This window comes from Bufo gargarizans, chromosome 3 (genome assembly GCF_014858855.1).
Source record: "Bufo gargarizans isolate SCDJY-AF-19 chromosome 3, ASM1485885v1, whole genome shotgun sequence".
In the NCBI taxonomy this organism is placed as follows: Eukaryota; Metazoa; Chordata; class Amphibia; order Anura; family Bufonidae; genus Bufo; species Bufo gargarizans.
The window spans coordinates 69,406,914-69,433,701 of NC_058082.1; the positions used below are offsets into that span (position 1 = coordinate 69,406,914).

Consider the following 26,788-nt stretch of genomic DNA (forward strand, 5'->3'; position numbering starts at 1 on the left):
TGTTTCCTAAAATGTCTGCTGCACATGTTAGGACATGGAGCAAGGAACTCTGGGAACGAGGGATCACCCACAATGCCAGGCATGCAGCCAATCAGCAGCCAGCCAGCCCTGTGATGTCTCAGCCCTATAAATAGCCTCAGCCATCTTGGATTCAGCCATTTCCCAGTGTACTTAGTGTAGGGAGAGACGTCAGCAGGCGCTAGGGACAGTGATAGGAAAGACTTGAAAACTTATATTTTGCTCAATAGAAGTTCAGGGAAAGAGTATTAGAAGTGTATAGAAAGAATAGGGAGGAATTATTACACAGTACTGAAGCAGAGCAGGGTTCAAAAGGGGAGTTTACAGCCTCCGTAATAGGAACAATCCTATTACACCTTGCTGCACTGACTGGGGATCCAAATTGCCATTATACTGCTGCTCATTTCAGGTTTGCAATACCTCTGTAATTCCAACAAACCGTTCTTGTTATTAGCTCTTGTGCGGTGCAGTTATATACTGTATATGTTCTAAAGCCTATTTTTTTCCCCGTGTATTAGCGGGGGGGAGGGGCTTATTAGCCGTTATGTGTTGAAGTGAGAAAATGACAGCCCTTTTTGGTGTGTATTAGTAGAAAGAAAAAAACTTTATTTGCTGTTCACGGCCGCAGTTATATGGTATGTTCTAAAGTCTTTAGTTTTTTTTGTGTGTAACAGTGGGGGGAAAAAAATTGCTTATTAGCCGTTGTGTGGTGAAGTGAGAAAATTATAGCCCTTTTTGGTGTGTATTAGTAGAAAGAAAAAAACTTTATTTGCTGTTCACGGCCACAGTTATACTGTATGTTCTAAAGCCTTTTTTAGGCGTGTAGTCGTGGGGAAAAAGGGCTTATTAGCTGTTGTGTGGTGAAATGAGAAAATTAAAGCCCTTTTTGGCGTCTATAAGTGGCCCAAAAAAAACTTTATTTGCCGTTCACGGCCGCAGTTATATATTCTAAAGCCTTTTTTGGCGTTTATTAGTGGAAAAAAAGGCTTATTAGCCATTCAGCGGTGCAGTTATATGTTCTAAATCCTTTTTTGCCGTGTATTAGTGGCAACAAAAATAATAATTTGCCGTTCTGCAGTGCAGTTATATGTTCTAAAGCTTTTTTAACCATTCAGCAGTGCAGTTATATGTTCTAAAGCTTTTTTGGCATGTATAAGGTGGGGGGGGGAGGGCTTATTAGCCGTTGTGTGGTGAAGTGAGAAAATTACAGCCCTTTTTGGTGTGTATTAGTGGCAAAAAAATAAATAATTTTTGCCATTCAGTGGTGAAGTTCCATTGTACTACAGCCATTTACGGGGTGTATTAATAGGATAGATATGTAGATTCTATTAGCAGTTCTGCGGTGAATTGTGTTTGTTATATTATTTTTTTTTGGGGTGTATTGACAGGAAAAAGAATATGTCTTATTAGCCGGTCGGCAGTGAACCAACATTGTTATACAGCCATTGTTGGGGTGTATTAATGGGAAAAATAAGTACTTCTTATTAACCGTTCTGCAGTGAATTTACATTGTCATGCAGCCATTGTTGGTGTTTATTAATTGGAAAAATAATTACTTCGTATTAGTCGCTCTGCAGTGAATTTATATTGTCATTCAGTGGTGAATTTTTTTTCTAATACAGCCTTTTTTGGGAAAATTTGTCCGTAGCTATAACTAAAGTCAAGGACAATATAATGTCCTTTATGGCCCACTAGGGTAAATGTGGTTACGGCCCAGCCACACCAGCAACTCGGCCAGGTGACGCAGCTTTTGCCTCCGCGTTCTCACGCCGTTGCTCCTGCGACAATGTCCGCCTCTGCCTCCTCATCCTCCACAATGTCCTCAGCCTCTACACCGTGTCCTCTACACCTGGTTTGACTGGGCAAACGGAGTCACACAGGGGAGGAAATTAAATCCTGGCTTTCTCTGCGACAACTCAAAATTGGAACCTTGATGACCGACAACTGTAAGAACATGGTGTCGGTGCTGCGTCAAGGAGGGCTGAGCCATGCGCCCTGCATGTGTTCAATCTGGTTGTAAAACAGTTCCTGAAGTCTTCCACCCATCTGCAAGACATCCTAAAAATTGCCAGGAAACTTTGCATGCGCTTCAGCCGATCGTACACTGCCAAGCATACCCTCATTGAGCTGCAGTGGCAGAACGTCGTCCCCCAACATAGGCTTATATGCAACATTTCCACCCGTTGGAATTCCACACTTAATATGTTAGACCGACTATACGAACAGAGAAATGCCATAAACGATTTCTTGATGATCCAAGCGGACAGAGGTGCTCCCCTGTGTAACTTTGATGTTAACCAGTGGCAGCTCATGTGTGACACCTGCCGTTTGCTCATGCCTTTTGAGGAGGCCACTTTATTTGTCAGTCGCCAGGACTATAGAATGAACAATGTCATTCCACTGATTCATATCCTGGAAAAGATGCTGGTAAATCTGGCAGGTCAGGGGACTGGAGACGTGGCGCCTACATCTCACGGCCACATGAGCCCTCTGGGGGCTGAACTGGAGGAAGAGGTGGAGGAGAACATTGAAGCACAAGCAATGTGTATCAAAATGGGTGGTTTTTATACACAAGTGACAGGAGAGGAGGAGCAGGAGCAGACGGAGGTGCAAGAGGGAGATGAGGAAGACGAGTCAGATGACCAGACACACAGTGGCAGTATGCAGTGGAGATGGAGGCAGGGAGTCCCTCCAAGTCACTTGCGCAAATAGCCTGATGCATGCTCACTTGCTTGTGTAGTAACAGCCGAATTGTCCCCATTCACCACAGGGATTACTACTCTCCACCATGTTAGACCCTTGCTACTGGTCCAAAATGGGGGCCTTTTTTTACACCCGCTGAGAGGGAGGACAAACTGAACTGCTATAGAGATATCCTATGTAGTCAGTTGGCCGCTGCCTATCTGCGTCATCGTCCATCCTCTCACAGGTCTGACTGGGAGGGCTCTCTGTGCTCACCTTCCACTGCCATGGCTGCTGGGGGAGGGTGTGGCAGGAGCAGTACCAGCTCCATCAGCAGCAGCCTGAATCTAGAGTCGCTGATGAGCAAGCTTTCTTCACCCGCATAGTGAAGAAACTACTCACCAGCAGCTATACATAGAGCAGAACCTGAACCAGCAGGTGGTGTTATACATGGAGTGCACCCTGCCAACTGTCTTCAAAGATCCACTGGACTACTAGGCAGCCAAACTGGATTTGTGGCCGCAACTGGCAGCTTGCCCTGGAAAAGCTGTCCTTCCCGGCCAGTAGTGTGGCATCAGAGCAGGTGTTTAGTGCAGCGGGAGTCATATTTACACCAAGGAGAGCTCACCTGTCCACCCAAAATGTTGAGAGACTGACCTTTGTCAAGATGAATCAGTCATGGATCAGCCAGGATTTCCACCCACCAATGCCTGATGCATCAGATTAGATCATCCATGCTGGCTCACCCAAACCGTGACAAAAGAGACCAGTTTCTTCTGGCTACCTGCCTCAGCTACTATTCTAATGCTGCCACACATCTGATGCCAAGTGCTCCTTCTTACATGCACAATCGTCAGCGGGTACTGTTATTGACACCCACCTTCACACTCTGTCACCAGGTCACTCTGTTGTCTCCTCATGCTGCTGCCACCTCCACACAATGTCACCTTGCCACTCTGTGGTCTCCTCATGCTGCTGCCACCTCAACACTATGTCAATTTGCAGCTCTGTGGCCTCCTCATGCTACTGCTACCTCAACACTATGTCACTGGGACACTCTGTGGCCTCCGCATGCTGCTGCTGCCACCTTCATACTATGTCATTGTGCCACTCTGTGGTCCTCTCATGCTGCTGCTACCTCAACACTATGTCACCTTGCCACTCTGTGGCCTCCTCATGCTGCTGCTGCCACCTCCACACTCTGTTATTGTTCCATTCTGTGGTCTCCTCATGCTGCTTCCACTGCATCACTATGTAATTGGGCCACTCTGTAGACTTCTCAAGCTGTTCTCCCACCCTCCCCACTCCATGACTGGGCCACTATTTTGCCTTTTTGGCCTGAATGACATCACCATTTATTTGACCCTTCTTCTGATCTGTCAGAAGGAAGGAAAAATGAGACGCAGAATGGATCCTGTCAGTGTAGCAGCTGTAAGGCCTGTATGGTCCCATCAGAATTGGCTTATGATTTGGTAGCCAAAAGCAGGAGTGAGTAAAAAAACACAGAACACATGCATATATTTTATTCACGTGTCATCTCTGTTTTGGATCCACTCCTGTATTTTTTTTACATTAGCAATACCGATGGATTACTGACCAAATAAAGACTGAGTGAAGGCAGATGCTCCACATACAGGATCCATTTTTTTGGGGTTATTGTTCTGATGGATCAGAAGAAGGACAAAATAATCAGAGACGTCAACACAAACGTACTGCTAGTTCTGTAGACATCTATGTAGAATCAGCTGATGACGGTGTAAAAGGAGTGTGCTTCTTCTTGACGCTAACATCACATACTTGAGTTATTTAGTCACTTTTGGCCTCGTAACTGCCCAAATAAGTGAAGTGTGCAGTGATTCTAAGAGCGACGCCTGTCATCTGCATGTCATACTGACTCACAGTATTGTTCCACTACCACAGCAAACTCCCTATGCGTGTTACTGCCAGGCACAGTGTTCTACACAGCTATAAAGGCTCTCTGGAGCCAGGAAATAGCTGTTTTTTAACATGATTCGCAGCAAATAAATTAGGATCAAATCGTTTTGGAAAATTCGGCGAACCGGCCGAATAGAATTTTTGAAAAATTCGCTCATCTCTAATACCAGCATATAATGATGCCTATGTGAATATAAAAGGGGAACATCCTTGTTCAGAATTCAGCTTTAGTTTATTACTCTCTATCTCTGGAAGACTAAGCTCACCTATGGATTACATGATTTGACCATTGATTCAATTCAATTATGTTGCAGGGGAAGATATGCTTTCCTAAGTGATAATGTTTTTTTGGAAAACTATATTTAACATAACAGGCCCTAACCATAGGTTTATTTTTGGAATATAAAAATATGCTACTGAATAGAGGTGATATCATAGGTAGGGTTATTGTAGAGTGTAGGTAGGGAGCACAAACCCTTCCTGGATTTCAAGTGTAGTAAAGTATCAAGTTCCATCTCTAACTGTTAAAATCTCTACATTTTTCTAAAGTTAGAAATGTTGACAAATGAGGAACAGAAGTTAACCAAAGGCAAGCCCTTTCTTAAGACAGCCAAGGTGCCTGCTGTGGGTGATATACTTATATTGCAGGGTTGGTATTCAGATTAATGGTTATCTAGGTAGTTTATGGATGGCTCAAGTACACCAGAACTGGAACTGTTCTTACAGAGTAGCTCAAAGTGACCTTATATGATACATAGTTAGCCAAAAATAACACATTATGTTTTAAATGTATCCCGATAGCACTGCACACGTCAAAACCCTGAAATGGAGCTTACAATTAAACATACATTTATTCTAAGTATGTTTATGCAAATGTGAAATGTGCTATTTATTATTTATTATTTTCCTTTCCAATCACATCCCTAGGATCACGCAGATATTGAATGGAAGTTTGCAAGAACAAAGCTCTGGATGAGTTACTTTGAAGAAGGTGGGACACTTCCCACACCTTTCAATATAATTCCAAGTCCTAAGTCGCTGTGGTACCTTTGTAAATGGGCTCGGAAACAAATATGCAAGAAGTACACAAAAAAAAAGCCTGAAAGTTTTGGGACATTAGGGGTAAGTACTTAAAATAAATTACCACATAAAATGAAGGACATATAGCAGGGAAACTTTTAGTATCTTAAAATAGCACATAATGTGGGGAATAAATTCAAACACTTTAATGTTGCCAGAATATGGCAAAAGATCATACATTAATCAATCCTTCCAGTGAGATCAGACCATACTAATAGAAAATAAGTATTACCTGGAATACCGGGTTTTTATTTTTGTCAAGTATATAATCCAAATCATGTTCCATCCCTCAAAAAAATTACTTGCCTAATGTCACGTGATGAGGAAATGTCAGGGACTCTTTCTGTCTTCTTCAGTCCCATCATGTGCAAGGAGTGGATGTGTGAATTGTTCAAACATAAAAAAATACTACTGTACCTCTGGTGGATCTGATAATACAGTACCTGAAGGTGGCCATACATATAGGCCTAAAGCCAGAGTGGACAAATATATTTGTGTATGGGCATGTGCCAACATTCCCCCATCAGATGATGTTGGGTGGATGAAAAGGATAGCGTACATTGAACTTCAAAACCCTAACTTTTTGCTTTTAAAGGGGAAAAGTCACCACCAGTGGTGGCTGGCAATGGTTTCCCCCCCTCTCTCCAATAATAACATATAGTGAGCCATATTTGTCTCATAAGACAATGGGGGCCAAATTTTCCTCTTCTCATAGAAAAGACCACACCTCCTATGATAGTGGGCTCTATAGATGAGCAAATTTCTTGAAACTCATCTACTGTCTGATTTGCCAACTCTTTTAAACAATTTGATTTGTGTCAGAATTTATTCTACATTAATCAATTTCCCTGGGTAATAGATGTGCAAATCAATTTTCCTTCCAAATTGAAAGAAGAACTGTGTGCCCCACACCACTTACTGTAATATAGCTATGCAGAGTCAATGCTCAGTCTGTTATACGGACCTTAAAGGGATTCTCTGGGGATTAATTACTTTTTAAATAATACACACAGCCTATGATACCTCTGTAAAGAGAATATTCATACTTACTTGCTCCCCACCACTCCAGTCCTTCAATCTGGCTCCCGCATGTCTGTGCTCTGGTCCCCAGACTGTTTACATTAACAGCTGAAGCCAGTTATTGGCTGCAGCAGAGCATGGGACCATGTCTATCCAACTCCAGAGAAAACAGTTTGGGGACTGAAAAATGGACATGCAGGAGAACCAGAGCTGCGGGGAGCAGGAAAGTACATATGAATCTTCCCTTTAGAGAGGAAAGCTGTGGGAATTAGATAAAAAGTCACTATTCCCTGAGAACGCCTTTAAAGTATACAGTAGAAAAGAAGGGCTATATAAAAAACCAGCACACCCCAAAGATATTAATTCTAATAATTTTTATTATAGTCACATCAAGGCAAAGATGTTAAAATATTGTTCACAATAAATACCTTATGAGTAGAGTTGAGCGAACACCTGGATGTTCGGGTTCGAGAAGTTCGGCCGAACATCCCGGAAATGTTCGGGTTCGGGATCCGAACCCGATCCGAACTTCGTCCCGAACCCGAACCCCATTGAAGTCAATGGGGACCCGAACTTTTCGGCACTAAAAAGGCTGTAAAACAGCCCAGGAAAGAGCTAGAGGGCTGCAAAAGGCAGCAACATGTAGGTAAATCCCCTGCAAACAAATGTGGATAGGGAAATGAATAAAAATAAAAATTAAATAAATAAAAATTAACCAAAATCAATTGGAGAGAGGTTCCATAGCAGAGAATCTGGCTTCCCGTCACCCACCACTGGAACAGTCCATTCTCAGATATTTAGGCCCCGGCACCCAGGCAGAGGAGAGAGGTCCCGTAACAGAGAATCTGTCTTCATGTCAGCAGAGAATTAGTCTGCATGTCATAGCAGAGAATGAGGCTTCACGTCAGCCACCACTGCAACAGTCCATTGGCATATATTTAGGCCCAGCACCCAGGCAGAGGAGAGAGGTCCCGTAACAGACAATCTGGCTTCATGTCAGCAGAGAATCAGTCTGCATGTCATAGCAGAGAATCAGGCTTCACGTCACCCACCACTGCAACAGTCCATTGTCATAAATTTAGGCCCAGCACTAGTGTTGAGCGGCATGTCCCATATTCGAATTCGCGAAATTTTGTGAATATTCGAAAGAATATTCGTAAAATATTCGCGATTATTCAAATTCGTTATTATACATATGCTATGCAAAATTCACATGTGCGCTAATGAAATCGCCTTACGAAGATTCGCAACTCAATTCAATCACTAATGTATGAATGCAATGCCCTTTGCCTCTGTTCTGGGACAAGTGTAGATATTCGCATGTGCGCTAATAAAATCGCCTTACGAAGATTCGCACCTCAATCACTTTCTAGGGAATGTGAGACTTTTGGGAATCAATCGAGATACAGTGGGGGGTGATGACAGTAGTTGACAGAGTACAGATCAATGTAATCTGTAAGGTGGAAAGTAAAATAAAAAATACGAATTTTCGTTAATCAAATTTTACGAAGTTCTACGTATTCGCGAATATGGTGCTATACTATATGAATGCACAGGCCTTTGCCTCTCTGTTCTGGGGACAAGTGTAGATATTTGCATTTGCGTTAATAAAATCGCCTTACGAAGATTCGCAGCTCAATTCAATCACTAATGTATGAATGCAAAGCCCTTTGCCTCTGTTCTGGGACAAGTGTAGATATTCGCATGTGCGCTAATAAAATCGCCTTACGAAGATTCGCAACTCAATCACTTTCTAGGGAATGTGAGACTTTTGGGAATCAATCGAGATACAGTGGGGGGTGATGACAGTAGTTGACAGAGTACAGATCAATGTAATCTGTAAGGTGGAAAGTAAAATAAAAAATACGAATATTCGTAAATCGAATTTTACGAAGTTCTACGTATTCGCGAATATGGTGCTATACTATATGAATGCACAGGCCTTTGCCTCTCTGTTCTGGGGACAAGTGTAGATATTTGCATTTGCGTTAATAAAATCGCCTTACGAAGATTCGCAGCTCAATTCAATCACTAATGTATGAATGCAAAGCCCTTTGCCTCTGTTCTGGGACAAGTGTAGATATTCGCATGTGCGCTAATAAAATCGCCTTACGAAGATTCGCAACTCAATTCACTAATGTATGAATGCAAAGCCCTTTGCCTCTGTTCTGGGACGTGCCGATATTCGCATGTGCGCTAATAAAATCGCCTTACGAAGATTCGCAACTCAATTCACTAATGTATGAATGCAAAGCCCTTTGCCTCTGTTCTGGGACGTGCCGATATTCGCATGTGCGCTAATAAAATCGCCTTACGAAGATTCGCAACTCAATTCACTAATGTATGAATGCAAAGCCCTTTGCCTCTGTTCTGGGACAAGTGTAGATATTCGCATGTGCGCTAATAAAATCGCCTTACGAAGATTCGCGCCTCAATCACTTTCTAGGCAATGTGAGTAAGATCTGAGCTGTTGGACCTTTGGGAAACAATCAATTATATGTGTACTGTAATTTTGTGGGGGGGGGAAAAAACAAAAAACGAATATTCGTTTTTACGAATATATAGCACTATATTCGAAATATTCGCGAAATCGCGAAGTTGCGATATTCGCGAAAAAAATTTGCTTTTCGAATATTCGCGCTCAACACTACCCAGCACCCAGGCAGAGGAGAGAGGTCCCGTAACAGACAATCTGGCTTCATGTCAGCAGAGAATCAGTCTGCATGTCATAGCAGAGAATGAGGCTTCACGTCAGCCACCACTGCAACAGTCCATTGGCATATATTTAGGCCCAGCACCCAGGCAGAGGAGAGAGGTCCCGTAACAGACAATCTGGCTTCATGTCAGCAGAGAATCAGTCTTCATATCATAGCAGAGAATCAGGCTTCACGTCACCCACCACTGTAAGAGTCCATTTTCATAAATTTAGGCCCAGCACACAGGCAGAGGAGAGAGGTCCCGTAACAGAGGATCTGGCTTCATGTCAGCAGAGAATCAGTCTGCATGTCATAGCAGAGAATCAGGCTTCACATCACCCAACATTGGAACAGTCCATTGGCATATATTTAGGCCCCGGCACCCAGACAGAGGAGAGGTTCATTCAACTTTGGGTAGCCTCGCAATATAATGGTAAAATGAAAATAAAAATAGGATTGAATGAGGAAGTGCCCTGGAGTCCAATAATATATGGTTAAGGGGAGGTAGTTAATGTCTAATCTGGACAAGGGACGGACAGATCCTGTGGGATCCATGCCTGGTTCATTTTTATGAACGTCAGCTTGTCCACATTGGCTGTAGACAGGCGGCTGCGTTTGAGGCCTAGTATTTAGGCGCTGGGTGACCGGTATGGATTTAGTGACAGAATTAGACTTGGAAATGCACAGTAGCGTGTGTGTGAAGTTATTCTGAATGACCCTATGTGCACCTTGAATATTATATACCCTTTTAGGGATAGATTTCAAATAGCTCTGATATAGCAGAAACCACTAAATTATGAAATTGCTAAATTGGGAATTGTATTTCAACCCAGAACAAGAAATGTGCTTGAACGGACACTAAATAACTCGCCCAGCTACAGCACTAACGACAGATTTAGCTGGATATGAATTTGAGGCCTAGTATTTAGGCGCTGGGTGACAGGTATGGGTTTAGTAACAGAATTAGACTTGGAAATACACAGTAGCGGGTGTGTGTGAAGTTATTCTGAATGACCCAATGTGCACCTTGAATATTATATACCCTTTTAGGGATAGATTTCAAATAGCTCTGATATAGCAGAAACCACTAAATTATGAAATTGCTAAATTGGGAATTGTATTTCAACCCAGAACAAGAAATGTGCTTGAACGGACACTAAATAACTCGCCCAGCTACAGCACTAAGGACAGATTTAGCTGGATATAAATTTGAGGCCTAGTATTTAGGCGCTGGGTGACAGGTATGGGTTTAGTGACAGAATTAGACTTGGAAATACACAGTAGCGGGTGTGTGTGAAGTTATTCTGAATGACCCAATGTGCACCTTGAATATTATATACCCTTTTAGGGATAGATTTCAAATAGCTCTGATATAGCAGAAACCACTAAATTATGAAATTGCTAAATTGGGAATTGTATTTCAACCCAGAACAAAAAATGTGCTTTGACGGACACTAAATAACTTTCCCAGCCACAACAGGACAGCGTTAACGAGAGATTTAGCAGGATATAAATTTGAGGCCTAGTATTTAGGCGCTGGGTGACCGGTATGGATTTAGTGACAGAATTAGACTTGGAAATGCACAGAAGCGTGTGTGTGTGAAGTTATTCTGAATGACCCAATGTGCACCTTGAATATTATATACCCTTTTAGGGATAGATTTCAAATAGCTCTGATATAGCAGAAACCACTAAATTATGAAATTGCTAAATTGGGAATTGTACTTCAACCCAGAACAAAAAATGTGCTTTGACGGACACTAAATATCTTGCCCAGCAACAACAGTACAGCGGTGGGTAACGAGAGATTTAGAGGGAATTAAATTTGAGGCCTAGTATTTAGGCGCTGGGTCACCGGTATGGATTTAGTGACAGAATTAGACTTGGAAATACACAGTAGCGGGTGTGTGTGAAGTTATTCTGAATGACCCTATGTGCACCTTCAATATTATATACCCTTTTAGGGATAGATTTCAAATAGCTCTGATATAGCAGAAACCACTAAATTATGAAATTGCTAAATTGGGAATTGTACTTCAACCCAGAACAAAAAATGTGCTTTGACGGACACTAAATATCTTGCCCAGCAACAACAGTACAGCGGTGGGTAACGAGAGATTTAGAGGGAATTAAATTTGAGGCCTAGTATTTAGGCGCTGGGTCACCGGTATGGATTTAGTGACAGAATTAGACTTGGAAATGCACAGAAGCGTGTGTGTGAAGTTATTCTGAATGACCCAATGTGCACCTTCAATATTATATACCCTTTTTGGGATAGATTTCAAATAGCTCTGATATAGCAGGAACCACTAAATTATGAAATTGCTAAATTGGGAATTGTACTTCAACCCAGAACAAAAAATGTGCTTTGACGGGCACTAAATAACTTTCCCAGCTACAACAGGACAACGGTAACGAGAGATTTAGAGGGATTTAAATTTGAGGCCTAGTATTTAGGCGCTGGGTGACAGGTATGGGTTTAGTGACAGAATTAGACTTGGAAATACACAGTAGCGGGTGTGTGTGAAGTTATTCTGAATGACCCTATGTGCACCTTCAATATTATATACCCTTTTAGGGATAGATTTCAAATAGCTCTGATATAGCAGAAACCACTAAATTATGAAATTGCTAAATTGGGAATTGTACTTCAACCCAGAACAAAAAATGTGCTTTGACGGACACTAAATATCTTGCCCAGCAACAACAGTACAGCGGTGGGTAACGAGAGATTTAGAGGGAATTAAATTTGAGGCCTAGTATTTAGGCGCTGGGTCACCGGTATGGATTTAGTGACAGAATTAGACTTGGAAATGCACAGAAGCGTGTGTGTGAAGTTATTCTGAATGACCCTATGTGCACCTTCAATATTATATACCCTTTTAGGGATAGATTTCAAATAGCTCTGATATAGCAGAAACCACTAAATTATGAAATTGCTAAATTGGGAATTGTACTTCAACCCAGAACAAAAAATGTGCTTTGACGGACACTAAATATCTTGCCCAGCAACAACAGTACAGCGGTGGGTAACGAGAGATTTAGAGGGATTTAAATTTGAGGCCTAGTATTTAGGCGCTGGGTCACCGGTATGGATTTAGTGACAGAATTAGACTTGGAAATGCACAGAAGCGTGTGTGTGAAGTTATTCTGAATGACCCTATGTGCACCTTCAATATTATATACCCTTTTAGGGATAGATTTCAAATAGCTCTGATATAGCAGAAACCACTAAATTATGAAATTGCTAAATTGGGAATTGTACTTCAACCCAGAACAAAAAATGTGCTTTGACGGACACTAAATATCTTGCCCAGCAACAACAGTACAGCGGTGGGTAACGAGAGATTTAGAGGGAATTAAATTTGAGGCCTAGTATTTAGGCGCTGGGTCACCGGTATGGATTTAGTGACAGAATTAGACTTGGAAATACACAGTAGCGGGTGTGTGTGAAGTTACTCTGAATGACCCTATGTGCACCTTCAATATTATATACCCTTTTTGGGATAGATTTCAAAGAGCTCTGATATAGCAGGAACCACTAAATTATGAAATTGCTAAATTGAGAATTGTATTTCAACCCAGAACAAGAAATGTGCTTGAACGGACACTAAATACCTCGCCCAGCTACAGCACTAGGGACAGATTTAGCTGGATATAAATTTGAGGCCTAGTATTTAGGCGCTGGGTGACCGGTATGGATTTAGTGACAGAATTAGACTGGGATATGGCCAAAAAATGAACAGACTATTGCTGGTTAAATGCACTTGGTGTGACAGCTTCACCCTGATGTAGGCTTTAGCCAAAAAACAACCACACCATTGAGGGTTAAATGCACTTGGTGACAGGCGCAGCTTGCCCCTGATTTTGTATATGGCCAAAAAATGAACAGACTATTGCTGGTTAAATGCACTTGGTGTGACAGCTTCACCCTGATGTAGGCTTTAGCCAAAAAACAACCACACCATTGAGGGTTAAATGCACTTGGTGACAGGCGCAGCTTGCCCCTGATTTTGTATATGGCCAAAAAATGAACAGACTATTGCTGGTTAAATGCACTTGGTGTGACAGCTTCACCCTGATGTAGGCTTTAGCCAAAAAACAACCACACCATTGAGGGTTAAATGCACTTGGTGACAGGCGCAGCTTGCCCCTGATTTTGTATATGGCCAAAAAATGAACAGACTATTGCTGGTTAAATGCACTTGGTGTGACAGCTTCACCCTGATGTAGGCTTTAGCCAAAAAACAACCACACCATTGAGGGTTAAATGCACTTGGTCGCAGCTTGTGCTGGCGCACCACAAGACACAAAATGGCCGCCGATCACCCCAGAAAAATGAGACTGACAAACGGTCTGTGCAGCCTAAAAACAGTGAGCAATTGAGGATCAGCAGCTCAATGATCCACAGCTGCAGATCGATCAGTTAATCAAGTCCTTTGGAGGAGTTAATCTGCCTAATCTCGCCCTACTGTCGCAGCCGCAACCTCTCCCTACGCTAATCAGAGCAGAGTGACGGGCGGCGCTATGTGACTCCAGCTTAAATAGAGGCTGGGTCACATGGTGCTCTGGCCAATCACAGCCATGCCAATAGTAGGCATGGCTGTGATGGCCTCTTGGGGCAAGTAGTATGACGCTTGTTGATTGGCTGCTTTGCAGCCTTTCAAAAAGCGCCAAGAAAGCGTCACAAAAGCGCCAAGAAAGCGACGAACACCGAACCCGAACCCGGACTTTTACGAAAATGTCCGGGTTCGGGTCCGTGTCACGGACACCCCAAAATTCGGTACGAACCCGAACTATACAGTTCGAGTTCGCTCATCCCTACTTATGAGGGATGCAAAATACACCCCCCTACATATAAATGTACACCTAATTCTCAATAATAATAATAATAATAATAATAATAACAATAATACCGGTACCCAGAAAAACTGAAAATGGATAAACTGATTCCAATAAAATAGCTGATGAAGTATGATATCCAATGTCAAAGATAGATAGATAGATAGATAGATAGATATTTAGATGCCCATACAATATAATAGAGATGTTCAGGTAGACCCCTGAGGAAGCTGGTGCCCATCAGTGAAACATGCAGGGCAGAAAAATGTTCACACCTTGACCTAGACATTCTGTTTTATTCTATTCTATTGTATGGGTATCTACTACTTATCTTTGACATTGGATAATATTTCTCCAATGTGGTTTGTGGTCTAGGTTCGCTTAGCTAGATGAGAGGTCTGTGTTGGAGGTCTGTAGGGTTACTCTTTCTTGTTATGGAGAACATCTAGTATGCATGAGGAGAATTGAAGGTAGGCAATGCTGCTCTACGTTTCGGGAAGAAATATATGCATATCTTATACCTGATGGCATCAGAAATGCTTAGCTGTCTTTTTCTTTTGAATGAAGGGCTAATTTCCATATGCTTGAGTTTCTGGTAAATATTCTAAAATTAGCTTTCTTTCCAAAAGGAAAAGAAAACGAAACCCCTCTGATGTCAGCAGAAGTAAGATATGGTAGAGCATCATTGCCTGGCCTATAGTACTCCTTATGCATACTAGGTGCTCTTTATGATGAAAAAGGGTCCCCCCACAGACCCCCCAACAAGGGCCTCTCAGCTAGCTAAGCCAATTTTCACTGCTCAGCTAATCACCCAGCAAGAGCGGTGTTCAGATGAGATGCTTGCATAGTTATCGTCCAAGTTATGCGTTAAAGTCTGCTTAAAGGGCATTAACTTTGGATAGCTACATTACATCTGATGTTGTGAGATGTTTAGTTTTCTGTGAAAGAAAAACTGATTCATATGTCTATTATCCATGGCAATGTTACGGGTTGGCTGGTCTATTCTCTCTGTCTGTCTATTTCTCTAATTTGCCCAAAATGTAACTCAAGAAATTCAGGTTCAACTGAATTTTTTGAAAAATTTGGGACAAATTCGGAACCGATTTGCTCATTTTTAGTTGGTGCCCCATACAAAGAATCAAAAAATGAGAGCTGGCTGTCAAACAAAAGGTATTAGTGAGACATCTAAACATACATGGTTGGCTTATTTTGTTGATTTCATGTTTGTTTGTTTTTTTAACAGAGAAGAGCAGCTGATAATCTTCGAAGACACAATCAATATCAGGTTGTTCAACTGTTTCATAACTATTCACATGAATTATTTAATTAAGTACACTATTGTAGACTACTAATTTTTATTGTTACAAAGCATTTTTCATAGTACTGTATGTGTATATGTGCAATCAAGTGATCATTCTATTTTCCTAATTTATGATTAGTGACAATAGTTTATAATTACTCAGTCCTTGTTTTTATATAAAACAGCTTTATATACATTGGCTTCCTGGTGGGCTTGTTCTTTCACACACAGCCAAATAGAGTACACATAGATGCAGGGTGAAAATATAGAAATATAGGAGCGGGGAAAAGTAGTTAAATAAAGCTCACATGAACAAGGAGGTGGATTTCAGAAAAATTCTAGCAGACAAAGCAGTTCATCTGAAGATATATATCATTCTCAGAGTCACCATTATAACAAGAGTACCCTGTTCAAGACTAGTGTGTGGAATCCTTGCTGCTATCTAACATTGTTTATTATGGTTCTTTAGAAAAATTCCTTACCAGAATAATCATAACCCATCATTTTGAGCCATGGGAATGGTTAAAGGGTGTTCAACTTTAGACAATTTTTTTGGATCAATTTATTTTGTTTATTACATGTATTTTAGACTGAAAATTATTTTTGTAATATGTTTTTTAATAATAATTTTAGAAAATTTTGCCATTGCAGCTGGCATGTATATAGCACAAGCAAATCTATCAGACTGGCTTTCTAATGATTTGGTCTCCTAATTCCTCTTTTTCCTCTTCTGAGTGATCTTCTAAGCTGATTTATGACCAAATTGAAATTCTTTCCTTTTTGTTAATTGACCATGAAAATTAAATGTTTGGCCCCATTTCTTGCCAGGAGGTTATGAGGAATCTTGTTAAGAGATATGTTGCTGCAATGATCAGGGATGCTAAGACTGAAGAAGGGTTAACAGAAGAAAACTTTAAGGTATCACATTTTCACTATTCTTGTTTCAGTTGTTTATTTCTAGTTCATTTTATACATTCTTTAGATAAGTCAATTTGGCCTTTTCTCACTGTGAATAATTGATAAATTGAATGCATTAATTACAGTATATACTGTATTAATTATGTGATTGTGGAAAGATGGAATTGTGCCTTATTATATACTTACAGTAGTTTCTCCCCTGTTTTTAGTATTTTTACTCTGACAGTAACATAAATGCTTACAGTGATCTTAATCATAACTATGATTAAGAGCACGGTAAGCGCTTGAAACATGAAAGCATTAATGGTATTGCCTATATACTTGTTCTCCTGATGGATTTTACAAGCATGAAATCAAATACAATTTTATGCTTTCCCAAGATACTAGATGGATCTTCTCTTTCTAATGGTATATTGAGGGACACAGAGACCCTATGGCTCCATACTAAATGGTTGTTGGTGTTATACAGTATGTGCCTCATTAGGATACTCCACATATTTATTCAGCATTTTATATAATTCAGATAATTTATTTTAGATAAATGTTTTTTCTAATGGAAGAAATTTCCATGATATTGCAATAATGGATTTATAAATAATATTGAGGGTTCAAACAACCTTATACCTACAAAAAAAATCATTATTTGCCTATCTCTTGGACCTCCTAACATTTTCCATTTTTCAGTATAAGTTCTGGATTGACAAAATCATATAGTGATGCTTAAACATTTGTGAACCCTTTGACTATTCCCATATTTCTGCATAAATTTGACCTAAAACTACATCAGATTTTTAGACAAGTCCTATAAGTACAATAAAAAGCTTTGAGGTTACCTTGGGTTCCATTGTGACTTCACAAACTATTACATGCCCTGCTATTGGTGTGATCTTTGTTGGTTGACTACTCCTGATCATCCTAATGGTCTTGAATTTCCTCTTTTTATACATAGTCTGTATACTGTGGATTAGTGGAGTCCAAACACTTAAGAGATGGTTTTTTAACCTTACACAGTCTGATAAGTGTCAACATCTCTTCTTCTGAGGTTCTCAGACATCTCCATTGATCATGCCACGATCACTTCCACAAACATGTTGTGAAATTCAGACTTTGATAGGTACTTATTTTTTAAATAAAATAGGTTGTCCACTCAAACCTGATTTTCACCCCCTTGATTGAAAACACCTGACTCAAATTTCACCTTCAAATTATCTGCTAATCCTAAAAGGTACACATACCTTTCCCGCTCACAGTTATTTGATATTGGATCATTTTCCTCACTTAATAAATGACCAAGCCTAATATTTTTTACTCATTTGTTTGATTTGGTTATCTTTATCTGCTTTCAGGACCTGTGTGAAAATTTTTGCAGAAATATAGAAAATTTAGAAGGGTTCACAAACTTTCCAGCACCACTACATATGTTCCCAACCCACTTCGAAGATCATTGGTCAACATATCATTATCAATTATCAAAACTTAGTTTAATGGTGAAACAAAAGTGATTTATTATGGCCATTGTTTTGAAGATCTGATCCAAGATATGACTCTTGAATATACCTAATAGACAGGGCTCATAAAACATGCCTCATGGCTCATCTAGGTTGGAGTTTCCAAAACGTATTATGATCAATGATGGAATAGCTGTTTCCGCCTCTTTAACTTTCATGTTATTAGCTGTGGTCTATTGGCCACTATTTGGGTTTTGTTTTATAATAACCTATAGTACTGACAGCCTCAGCAGAAAATTAGAAGGAAATACTATATAACCTGTTGGATCCTTGAGTGACATCAGTGTCTTGACTAATTAGAGTGCTTGTATAAAATGACAGTAAGTGTAATAATGGTTCAGGCAGGGGAAAGAAATAACAATATGTTAGATTTTTAACCAATTAGAATATAACCCTGTAAAGCATTAGAAAACGGAGACAGTTTTATGACGAGCTGCACATTTGCTATTCTTATATCTTATTCTGGTGATGACACAGATTTTGTTCATTTCTCATAGGAACTAAAGCAAGATATTTCGAGTTTCCGTTTTGAAGTCTTGGGTTTGTTAAAGGGAAACAAGTTAAATCTTCACAACACTAAAATGTACAATGTATCAGAGGAAGCAGAAGAGAAATATAAACCCAGGGATAATAAAAGTAGAAAGCAGGAGAGCAGCCTCAGCTTCTATGACATAACCACAATGATTCGTCCTCGATTGGGAGACATAACAACCGATAAGCATAACAATGTGAGCAATGGCTCTGCTTTGTTAGCTTCAAAGACTGCCAAGGAAAAGCAGAAGAAAATTCAATTCGCCAAAGACACAAAAAGCTTTGGGCTTTTTCACAGAAACAAAACTACTAGCACAGAACAGAGTTCTATTAAAATTTACTCCGTTTCTGAGGAAATTCTGGAGCCAGAAATATCTAGCCCAACACAAAAAACATCGACACCCATAAAAAGCCAAGAACTTACCTCTGAATTAAATGTTAACAAACTGGATGAACAATGCAAAGTAACTCAATGTGACATGGACACCTTGGAATGTCAACCATCAGAGCCTTGTGCCAGTGGCCACAGTGTAGTAGGGCAAAGTCAATCAGATAAAGGCAAACACACGTTCAGCAAAGAGCTAAAGTCCGAAACAAAGAGCACACAAGAAGAACCCTCCACAGAAGAAGATACCATAACAAGACTGTGATTACCATCTGTACATACGACTTACCTATATTTTAAGTGCATTTGTTGGGATGTTTCATAATTCCTTACTTGACTGATTAAAGCATTGCCACTTTGGTGCATGACAACCATTTATACAGATATGACCCTCTATGGGAATTGGAATGCACACTAGAGATTGTAGACTGTATGATTTACAAAAGGACAGTATGCTAGTGGACTCTCTCTTGACATTTATGATTTTTCTTTTCGTCTTTTTGCAATAATCCATGCAGTTGCTATCGGTATATCTCTATGTCAATACCTTTATATGTTAGACTATGCAAAATAATCCTATTGAACGTACTGAAGTAATCTGTTGATGCTATTATACATTATTACTTGGTAGGATATAATTAAAGACACCTACTATAATGTATTGATGGTAAAAATTGTGCTCCGTATGGAAATAGGTGTGAAGCTCAGGGAATATTAGAGAACATATTCTTCTATGTACAGGGTGTTTTACTGTGTATTGCACAAAACCATGGGAGTAAAGGATATGAACTATGAAGAAGGTGGAATCTTACTTTATATAGTTCTCACTGTGCTTCTTGGGGAAGAGTAAACTATTTGGACTGGATTCAAAAACAGTGGAAGATCTGTATCTTCAAAATCCTTGATTGTGTTGGCTTTGGTTTCTTCCACAGATTAGAATAGAACTTGCAGGGAAACCTTGTACAAGACAACCCTTATAGGAAGAATAGACCGACTCCTTCTTGTTTTTTCCTTTGTACCAAAGGAATTTCCATTGAAATGTTTTTTTTTGTTAAATCATTGCTTTCAACATCTATTGGTCATATTCATACTGTACATCATGGATTCACATTGAAGGTTACAGATGAAGCAAGCCCCAAACAAATTCTTGGTGCCTTACATCTGTTTGTTTAATGTGCATTCATTTAGTGCTCTACACTATTTGTGTGCCCATTACTATGCCAGTAGCATAGGCACCCATCAATAACTCGTGAGCACGCAGCACCAGTCAAGCTGCCCTTTGTTTCATCATTATATCTAGCAAAATTAGAATTTATATATTGATGTAATATACACTTAGAAGAATAACTTTGTAAATACATGCCATTACTTATCCTGCATATATTCAAAATTACAGCTGGCATTAAAAACCAGAGCTGCATTCACAGTTCTGCTATTGTTTTTTTTTAATTGGAAATAATCAAAAAACTTGTGAACATACAAATCCCCAACAGCTTACTTGATCCCAAACAATAGTGTGACAATTGATTTTTCTTGGATCAAATTACTGTTCAGTGTCTGGTGTGCAGATGACCCAAAATTATAATTATCAAAAGAACCTCTTGCAGACATTGATCCAGCAAGGACTATTGTGATATTTCAGCTCTGAAGTCTATAGAATGCTGAATGCAGCTTTAGGTTAAACAAGCTGTAACTAAATACTACAAGGTAAGCAATGTATTGATGAAATTACTACATTTATATGTTACTAAATACTATACATCAGACTGATCACACTGGCTCAGGATGGATGATTAATGTGGTGCAAGGATAGACACTTCTATCTCACTTGGTTGGCTGACTTAATGACACAATTTTATGCCAGAATTTAGCCCAGATTTTGAGCAAAACGTCTCCTGTTGGGTCACACCTCTTTCCCATGCAGTCTAGCCTCTTTCTTGCAAAGCCACACACTCCTGTTGGGCAAGGCGTAGATTATTTCTCTAAACCTAGTTCAGTCAAATTGTGCCAAATTTCCACGCAATGTATGCCAAAATCCAGTTGCCCTCACTTGGGGTAATATTTTTGATAATGTGATAAATATAAACCTATGAACAAAAGAGAATTCTTAGGCTGGATTAAGATGGCTATAGTTTGTCTACGTTTTAGTGTCTGTATTAAAGCCCTAGTACCTGGGACTCCCTCAGATTCACTAAATTTAGATCCCTATGCAAGCCAGTAGTGATTTAAGTTCAGCTCAGTAGAAACTCAAGAAATTCTGGCTTTGTGGATGCTAAATACAGATGTATCAAAGTGGGATGAACCATTAATTTTCCTTTAATTAGAGAAATATCTGTTGATCATAAGTACTGTATAGATCAACACTTACTGCCCAAAGAACTAGACTTGCTAGAAAGAAAGTTAAACTGGCAACATTGCTTGCATACCAAATGAGAACAAATGAAATAGCTCTTTAAAATTTGTCTTTATGGAAGTAGTAGAAGTTCTTTATATGTTTCTGGGACTTAAAACATTGTTTTTCAGATGGGGTTTGGTGCAAACCTGGGATTCCTTGAAATCTGGTGGTGGTTCTTCAGACAGTAATTGTATAACAGGTCCTTTGTGGTAAAAAGATTGAGAATTATTACCTTAGAAAAGACCAGTGTAAACTGTAGGATGAGAGTTAAAAATTAAGTACAAATAAATATTAATAAAATAAAAAGTAAAATAATAATATAATAGTAAATAATATAATTAAAATTATACTTAAATACATAGAGCTATATCTAGTAATGATAGTGATATTATTAATAATAATAAAAATAATAATAATACTGTACTCTGACATTCTTTTCCCTTTCATTTCCCTTTGAATATAGAACAGTTATACAGATTCTGAAAAATAATTCTAAACATTTCGGCCTCCACTGCAACACACATTCACCGCCCACCTGCAGTAAAATTGCAGCGTCTCTCTCGCCACTACAATGTTTCCCTATAGGATATACCGTATTTTTCGCCCCATAAGACGCACTTTTTCTTCCCCCAAAACAGGGGAGAAATGCCCCTGCGTCTTATGGGGCGAATGCTTGCCGTTTTACATCGCATGCTGCGATGTAGGAGCAAGTGGGGACTCGGGGAGGGACTGGGAGGAGGAGCTGGGGCCGGCAATAGCGGCGGGGCGGTGCAGTCACTGTACTATAGCACCGCCCCGCCGCTCCGATATACTAAAATAAGATCTCATATTCCATTAATGGTTATTAAACATGCCCCCCCAGTCCTATTGCTATCTTACATCCTAATCGCATCTGTAGTATTCAGGCCAGGCGGGCGGCAGCGTAACTCTTGTCACGTGCCTGCGCCGCCTACTTTATGAATGAAGCAGGCGGCGCAGGCAAGTGACGTCAGTGAGAGACGCGCCGGCCGCCCGACCTGCCTGAATTCTACACAAGCAATTAGGATGTAAGGTAGTAATAGGACTGAGGGGGCATGTTTAATAACCATTAATTGAATATAACATCTCATATTTGTATGGTGGCGGTGGCGGTGGCGGCGGCCGGGGGGGGGGGCATATCGGGTGAGTTCTGTGGATGGTACAGGTATGAGATGGGGGGGGTCTGTGGATGGCACTGTTATGGGCTGGGGGGTCTGTGGATGGCACATACGGTATATAACAGTGTATGTCATCCACAGATCCCCCCCCCATAACAGTGTCCGTCATCCACAGATCCCCCCCATAACAGTGTCCGTCATCCACAGATCCCCCCCCAGAACAGTGTCCGTCATCCACAGATCCCCCCATAACAGTGTCCGTCATCCACAGATCCCCCCATAACAGTGTCCGTCATCCACAGATCCCCCCCATAAGTGTCCGTCATCCACAGATCCCCCCCATAACAGTGTCCGTCATCCACAGATCCCCCCCATAACAGTGTCCGTCATCCACAGATCCCCCCCATAACAGTGTCCGTCATCCACAGATCCCCCCCATAACAGTGTCCGTCATCCACAGATCCCCCCCATAACAGTGTCCGTCATCCACAGATCCCCCCCATAACAGTGTCCGTCATCCACAGATCCCCCCCATAACAGTGTCCGTCATTCACAGATCCCCCCCATAACAGTGTCCGTCATCCACAGATCCCCCCCATAACAGTGTCAGTCATCCACAGATCCCCAGTAATAGTGCCATCCACAGACCACCATTAGTTCCAAACCCACCAAACACACAGCACACCTTTTGGTTAAAAATATTTTTTTTCTTATTTTCCTCCCCAAAAACCTAGTGCGTCTTATGGGCCGGTGCGTCTTATAGGGCGAAAAATACGGTAACCTAGCATTCAACCTTAAAATGGTTGAAAAAGAAACAAAAGCTAAATGTTGGTGGTAGTTGCAAAGTTGCTCCAGAATTATTCGGAATGGAAACTTGCCATTTATATGCAGGTTCTTGCACAATTTTATTACGAATGGAGTGGAATTCTGTGTTACTGTGGAGTCCTAGTTTGACAGAATTCTACTTACAAATGTAAAACTCTTATATCAATCGTTAAGGTTTAGAGACCTTTGGGAACAATTTTTTTTTTTTTTATGACATTAATGCTTATGAAAATATATAGAAATCTAAATCTCACTTACTTCTGGGATTCACGTCCCCACCCATCCCTTGGTTTAACTCAATGTACTTATGTCTTTTTTCAACCAAATTAACTATGTAACTATAGATTTTGGGCTAAAATATTTTCTTCAAATGGCCTTTATTAAAAATTGTCAACAGTTTTTCATCTAAAGAATTAAGTTTCTTCTACTACTCAGCAGGGGTGCATCTATCCTTTCTGCTGCCTGAGGCAAAAACTAAAAGGGCACCGCCCATTTTTTTTCTTTATCTTTTCCATTCAGAACAGACCACCATGATTATTTCTTTCAGCGTTCTCTTGTCTCTGCACAGTTTGACAACTACTTTTCCATCCTCCTCCCGACCTTCTGAATACCCCATCCTGCCACCTCTAATACTGTGCTCCCCTATACTATACTGCAGAAACAGATAATCCCCTTGAAAATACTATTACCACACAGATAGCTCCCCTTCAATAATTATCGGTGCACAGTGCCCTAAAAAATAACTGTGCCCAGCAAATAGTGTCCCTGACACTTATAGTGCCGAAAAATATAGTGTCCTTCAAAAATAATTGTACTAAGCTGATACTGTGCCAGGGTGCCTCCCAAAAGACCCACCAATAGTAATACTTCTCTGCCAGAGTGCACTATGTGGTAACAGTGCACCCAATAGTAATAATGTCCCTCATTTTGCCCCCATAAGTAATAATGCCCCCATAGTGCCCCAGTAGTAATAATTTCCCCTATAATGTGTTCATATACAAAAAATGCTCCCTTATAATGTGTGGCAGTACAAAATTACCCTATTATTTGTGCCAATCTCCCTTATTACATGTAGCAGTACAAAAAATAACCCTTTTAGTGCCCCATATAGAAGAAATGTCCCCTTAGTGGCCACCTTAGAATGTGTGCCAGTACAAAAAATGCTCCCTTACAATGTGTGCTAAGTACAAAAAAATGCACCCTTATAACGTGCGTCAGTACAAAAAACTACTCCATTTAGTGCTCTTTTATAATGTGAGCCAGTACAAAAATGCTCCTTTTTACAGCTGCAATGTCCCACAAAGAATCCTCTTCTATGTTTGGGTACAAACCTTCTTTCCTCCAGACGCGAGGATGTCCCCTTGTCACAGTCCTGGGGATAAATAGATGATGGAAGAGATCTCTGTACTGACCCCTGATATATTTATACATAGTTATTAGACCTCTCCTCATTCGTCTTTATTCTGAACTGAATAACCCTAATTTTGATAAGCTTTTTGGTACGGTCGGCCCCCATCCGTTGCCCTCCTCATAGCTCTGTTATGTCTGTCTTGCTCACAGGAGCCCAAAACTATACTCATTACTCCATGTGCGGTCTGACAAGTGATTTGTTAAGCCATATCCTTATCAGTTTGATAAGAGCTTAGCGTAAACAAGTGTTTATGAGTTGTCAAGGAACTAGAGATAAAGGCTATAGATCGAGCTGTCATAGGAGCTTTCTGAAGGACTTGCCGAGAAGCAGAAGAAGCAGTCTGCAGATGCACTGAAATTGACGGCTGAACGTAACAACTGTTGAAAATTTTTAATAAAGACCATTTGAAGAAATTATTTTAAAAACTGCATCCAAAAGTGTTCTATAACTTTTAATCAACCATAGTGATAGTGTAATTAATGGAAAGCTACTGCTTTTAGACATTACTTTACCATATATTTTATTGGATGGGAAACATCTGCAATATGCAGCAGAGATGAAATGCTTCTTGGTTCTTGTACAAAGCTATAGTATGGCTGGCGGGTGCATGAGGCTTGATGTCTAACTCTCCATGGTAATACCTTTGTAATAACCTAATACTTTGTGTTAACAAGTAATGTTGTGTTAAATGACAAACGTATTAACCACTCACCATAATACAGAGAACAAGGCTCTCGATCAAAGATTTTGTGTGATTTTTCAAGAGAATAAAAAATGTTAAATTATCCCAATATCGCAGTTATCAGCCTGCCCTGGCACTGCTCTTGCTGGGTGGCATATCTGCTTCACCTCGCCGGAGCTCATACATTTAAATGCTGTATGGAGACGGATCTCCATACAGCATTCAAACCAAGTTTTGACTAAAGTGACTTCAGATCTACTTGATCTATCTCAACCCTATTTCTCTTTAAAAGAAAGGTCAAGTCTAAATGAACAAGAAGCATCATCTGTATAAGGGCTCGGGATTGTCAGTTATAACATGGTTTCTATTTTGGAACCACCCTCTTATTATTTTTCCAGTTATTGCCTGAAAATCAATAGTGAAACATATGCCCAGATTCTATCATACTGGAGAACAAAGCATGGCATCTTTTTTCCTGTAAAATGGAGGATACCATGATGGAACCTGACTCCATTATAGTCACCGGAGTCTGTTACATAACGGATCCCTCACTACCATCTTATGATGAAATAGAAAAACCAGAAATGCCAACTCAGATGTGGTCAATGTTTTTCTACAAGCCAAAAAAGGCCCACTGCAAGTAAAGCTTTAAACGTTGACTGATAGGTCATCAGTATAAGATCTGCGGGGGGAAGGGGGCGAGCTATTAGAAAGGGCCAGTGCTGCAGCCTCATCACTGTACATCGTTCACATGGTCTAATTGCAGCTCAGCCCCATTTAAGTCAATGGGGCTGAGCTGCAATACCAAGCAGTGCCACTATACAATGTACGGCACTGTCCATAGAAAGCTGCCAGGACCCTGCATCACTCAGCAGAGCTCCGGTGAGTGCAGCGGTTCCCTGAAACAGTGGGGGTGCTGGGACTTGTACCCCCGCTGATATGATAATGATGACCTATTCGGAGTCTTAAGTCATCAATATCATTTCCAGGATAACCCCTTTAATATCCTTTATGTATCAACTGAAAATAAGCAAAGAAGTTTCCCAATTTAATGGATGCAAATAGAGATCTTGAAAAATAGAAGTAAAAAGTATATTGGAAATTTGTATCAATTGTCATTATACAGTACTGTATCTGTCTGTCAAAAGCAAAATACACCTTTAAATTATTTCATATTTCATAAAGAAGCACCAGTTGCTAGATGTGCCTGTGACAAGTAAGCGCCACCTAGTGTAAAAAAATTATATATATATCATGGTAAATAACTAAAAATATAATTATAGTTTTTTATGGTAGAATTTCTAAGCCTTATCAGTGTAACACTGTGTGCTGACTGGAGTACTTCTTTAAGTTCATGTTCAAGAGTTTAATACTAAAATGACTTAAAGGGGTTGCCCAGTCCTTTTACACTGATAGGTCTCAAT

General features: G+C 40.3%; 1 protein-coding gene across 1 annotated transcript in view; it reads left to right on the forward strand.

Moving 5' to 3' along the window:
• The window catches only part of TRPC4 (transient receptor potential cation channel subfamily C member 4), a 368,249-nt gene extending 348,488 nt beyond the window's left edge, over nt 1-19,761 (forward strand). Inside the window, exons 8-11 of the mRNA XM_044285283.1 lie at nt 5,563-5,757; nt 15,517-15,558; nt 16,402-16,491; nt 18,497-19,761. Coding sequence (XP_044141218.1) covers nt 5,563-5,757; nt 15,517-15,558; nt 16,402-16,491; nt 18,497-19,180 — 1,011 coding nt within the window. The 3' untranslated portion in view covers nt 19,181-19,761. The remainder of the gene's footprint in view (nt 1-5,562; nt 5,758-15,516; nt 15,559-16,401; nt 16,492-18,496) is intronic.
• Nucleotides 19,762-26,788: the final 7,027 nt, after the last annotated feature.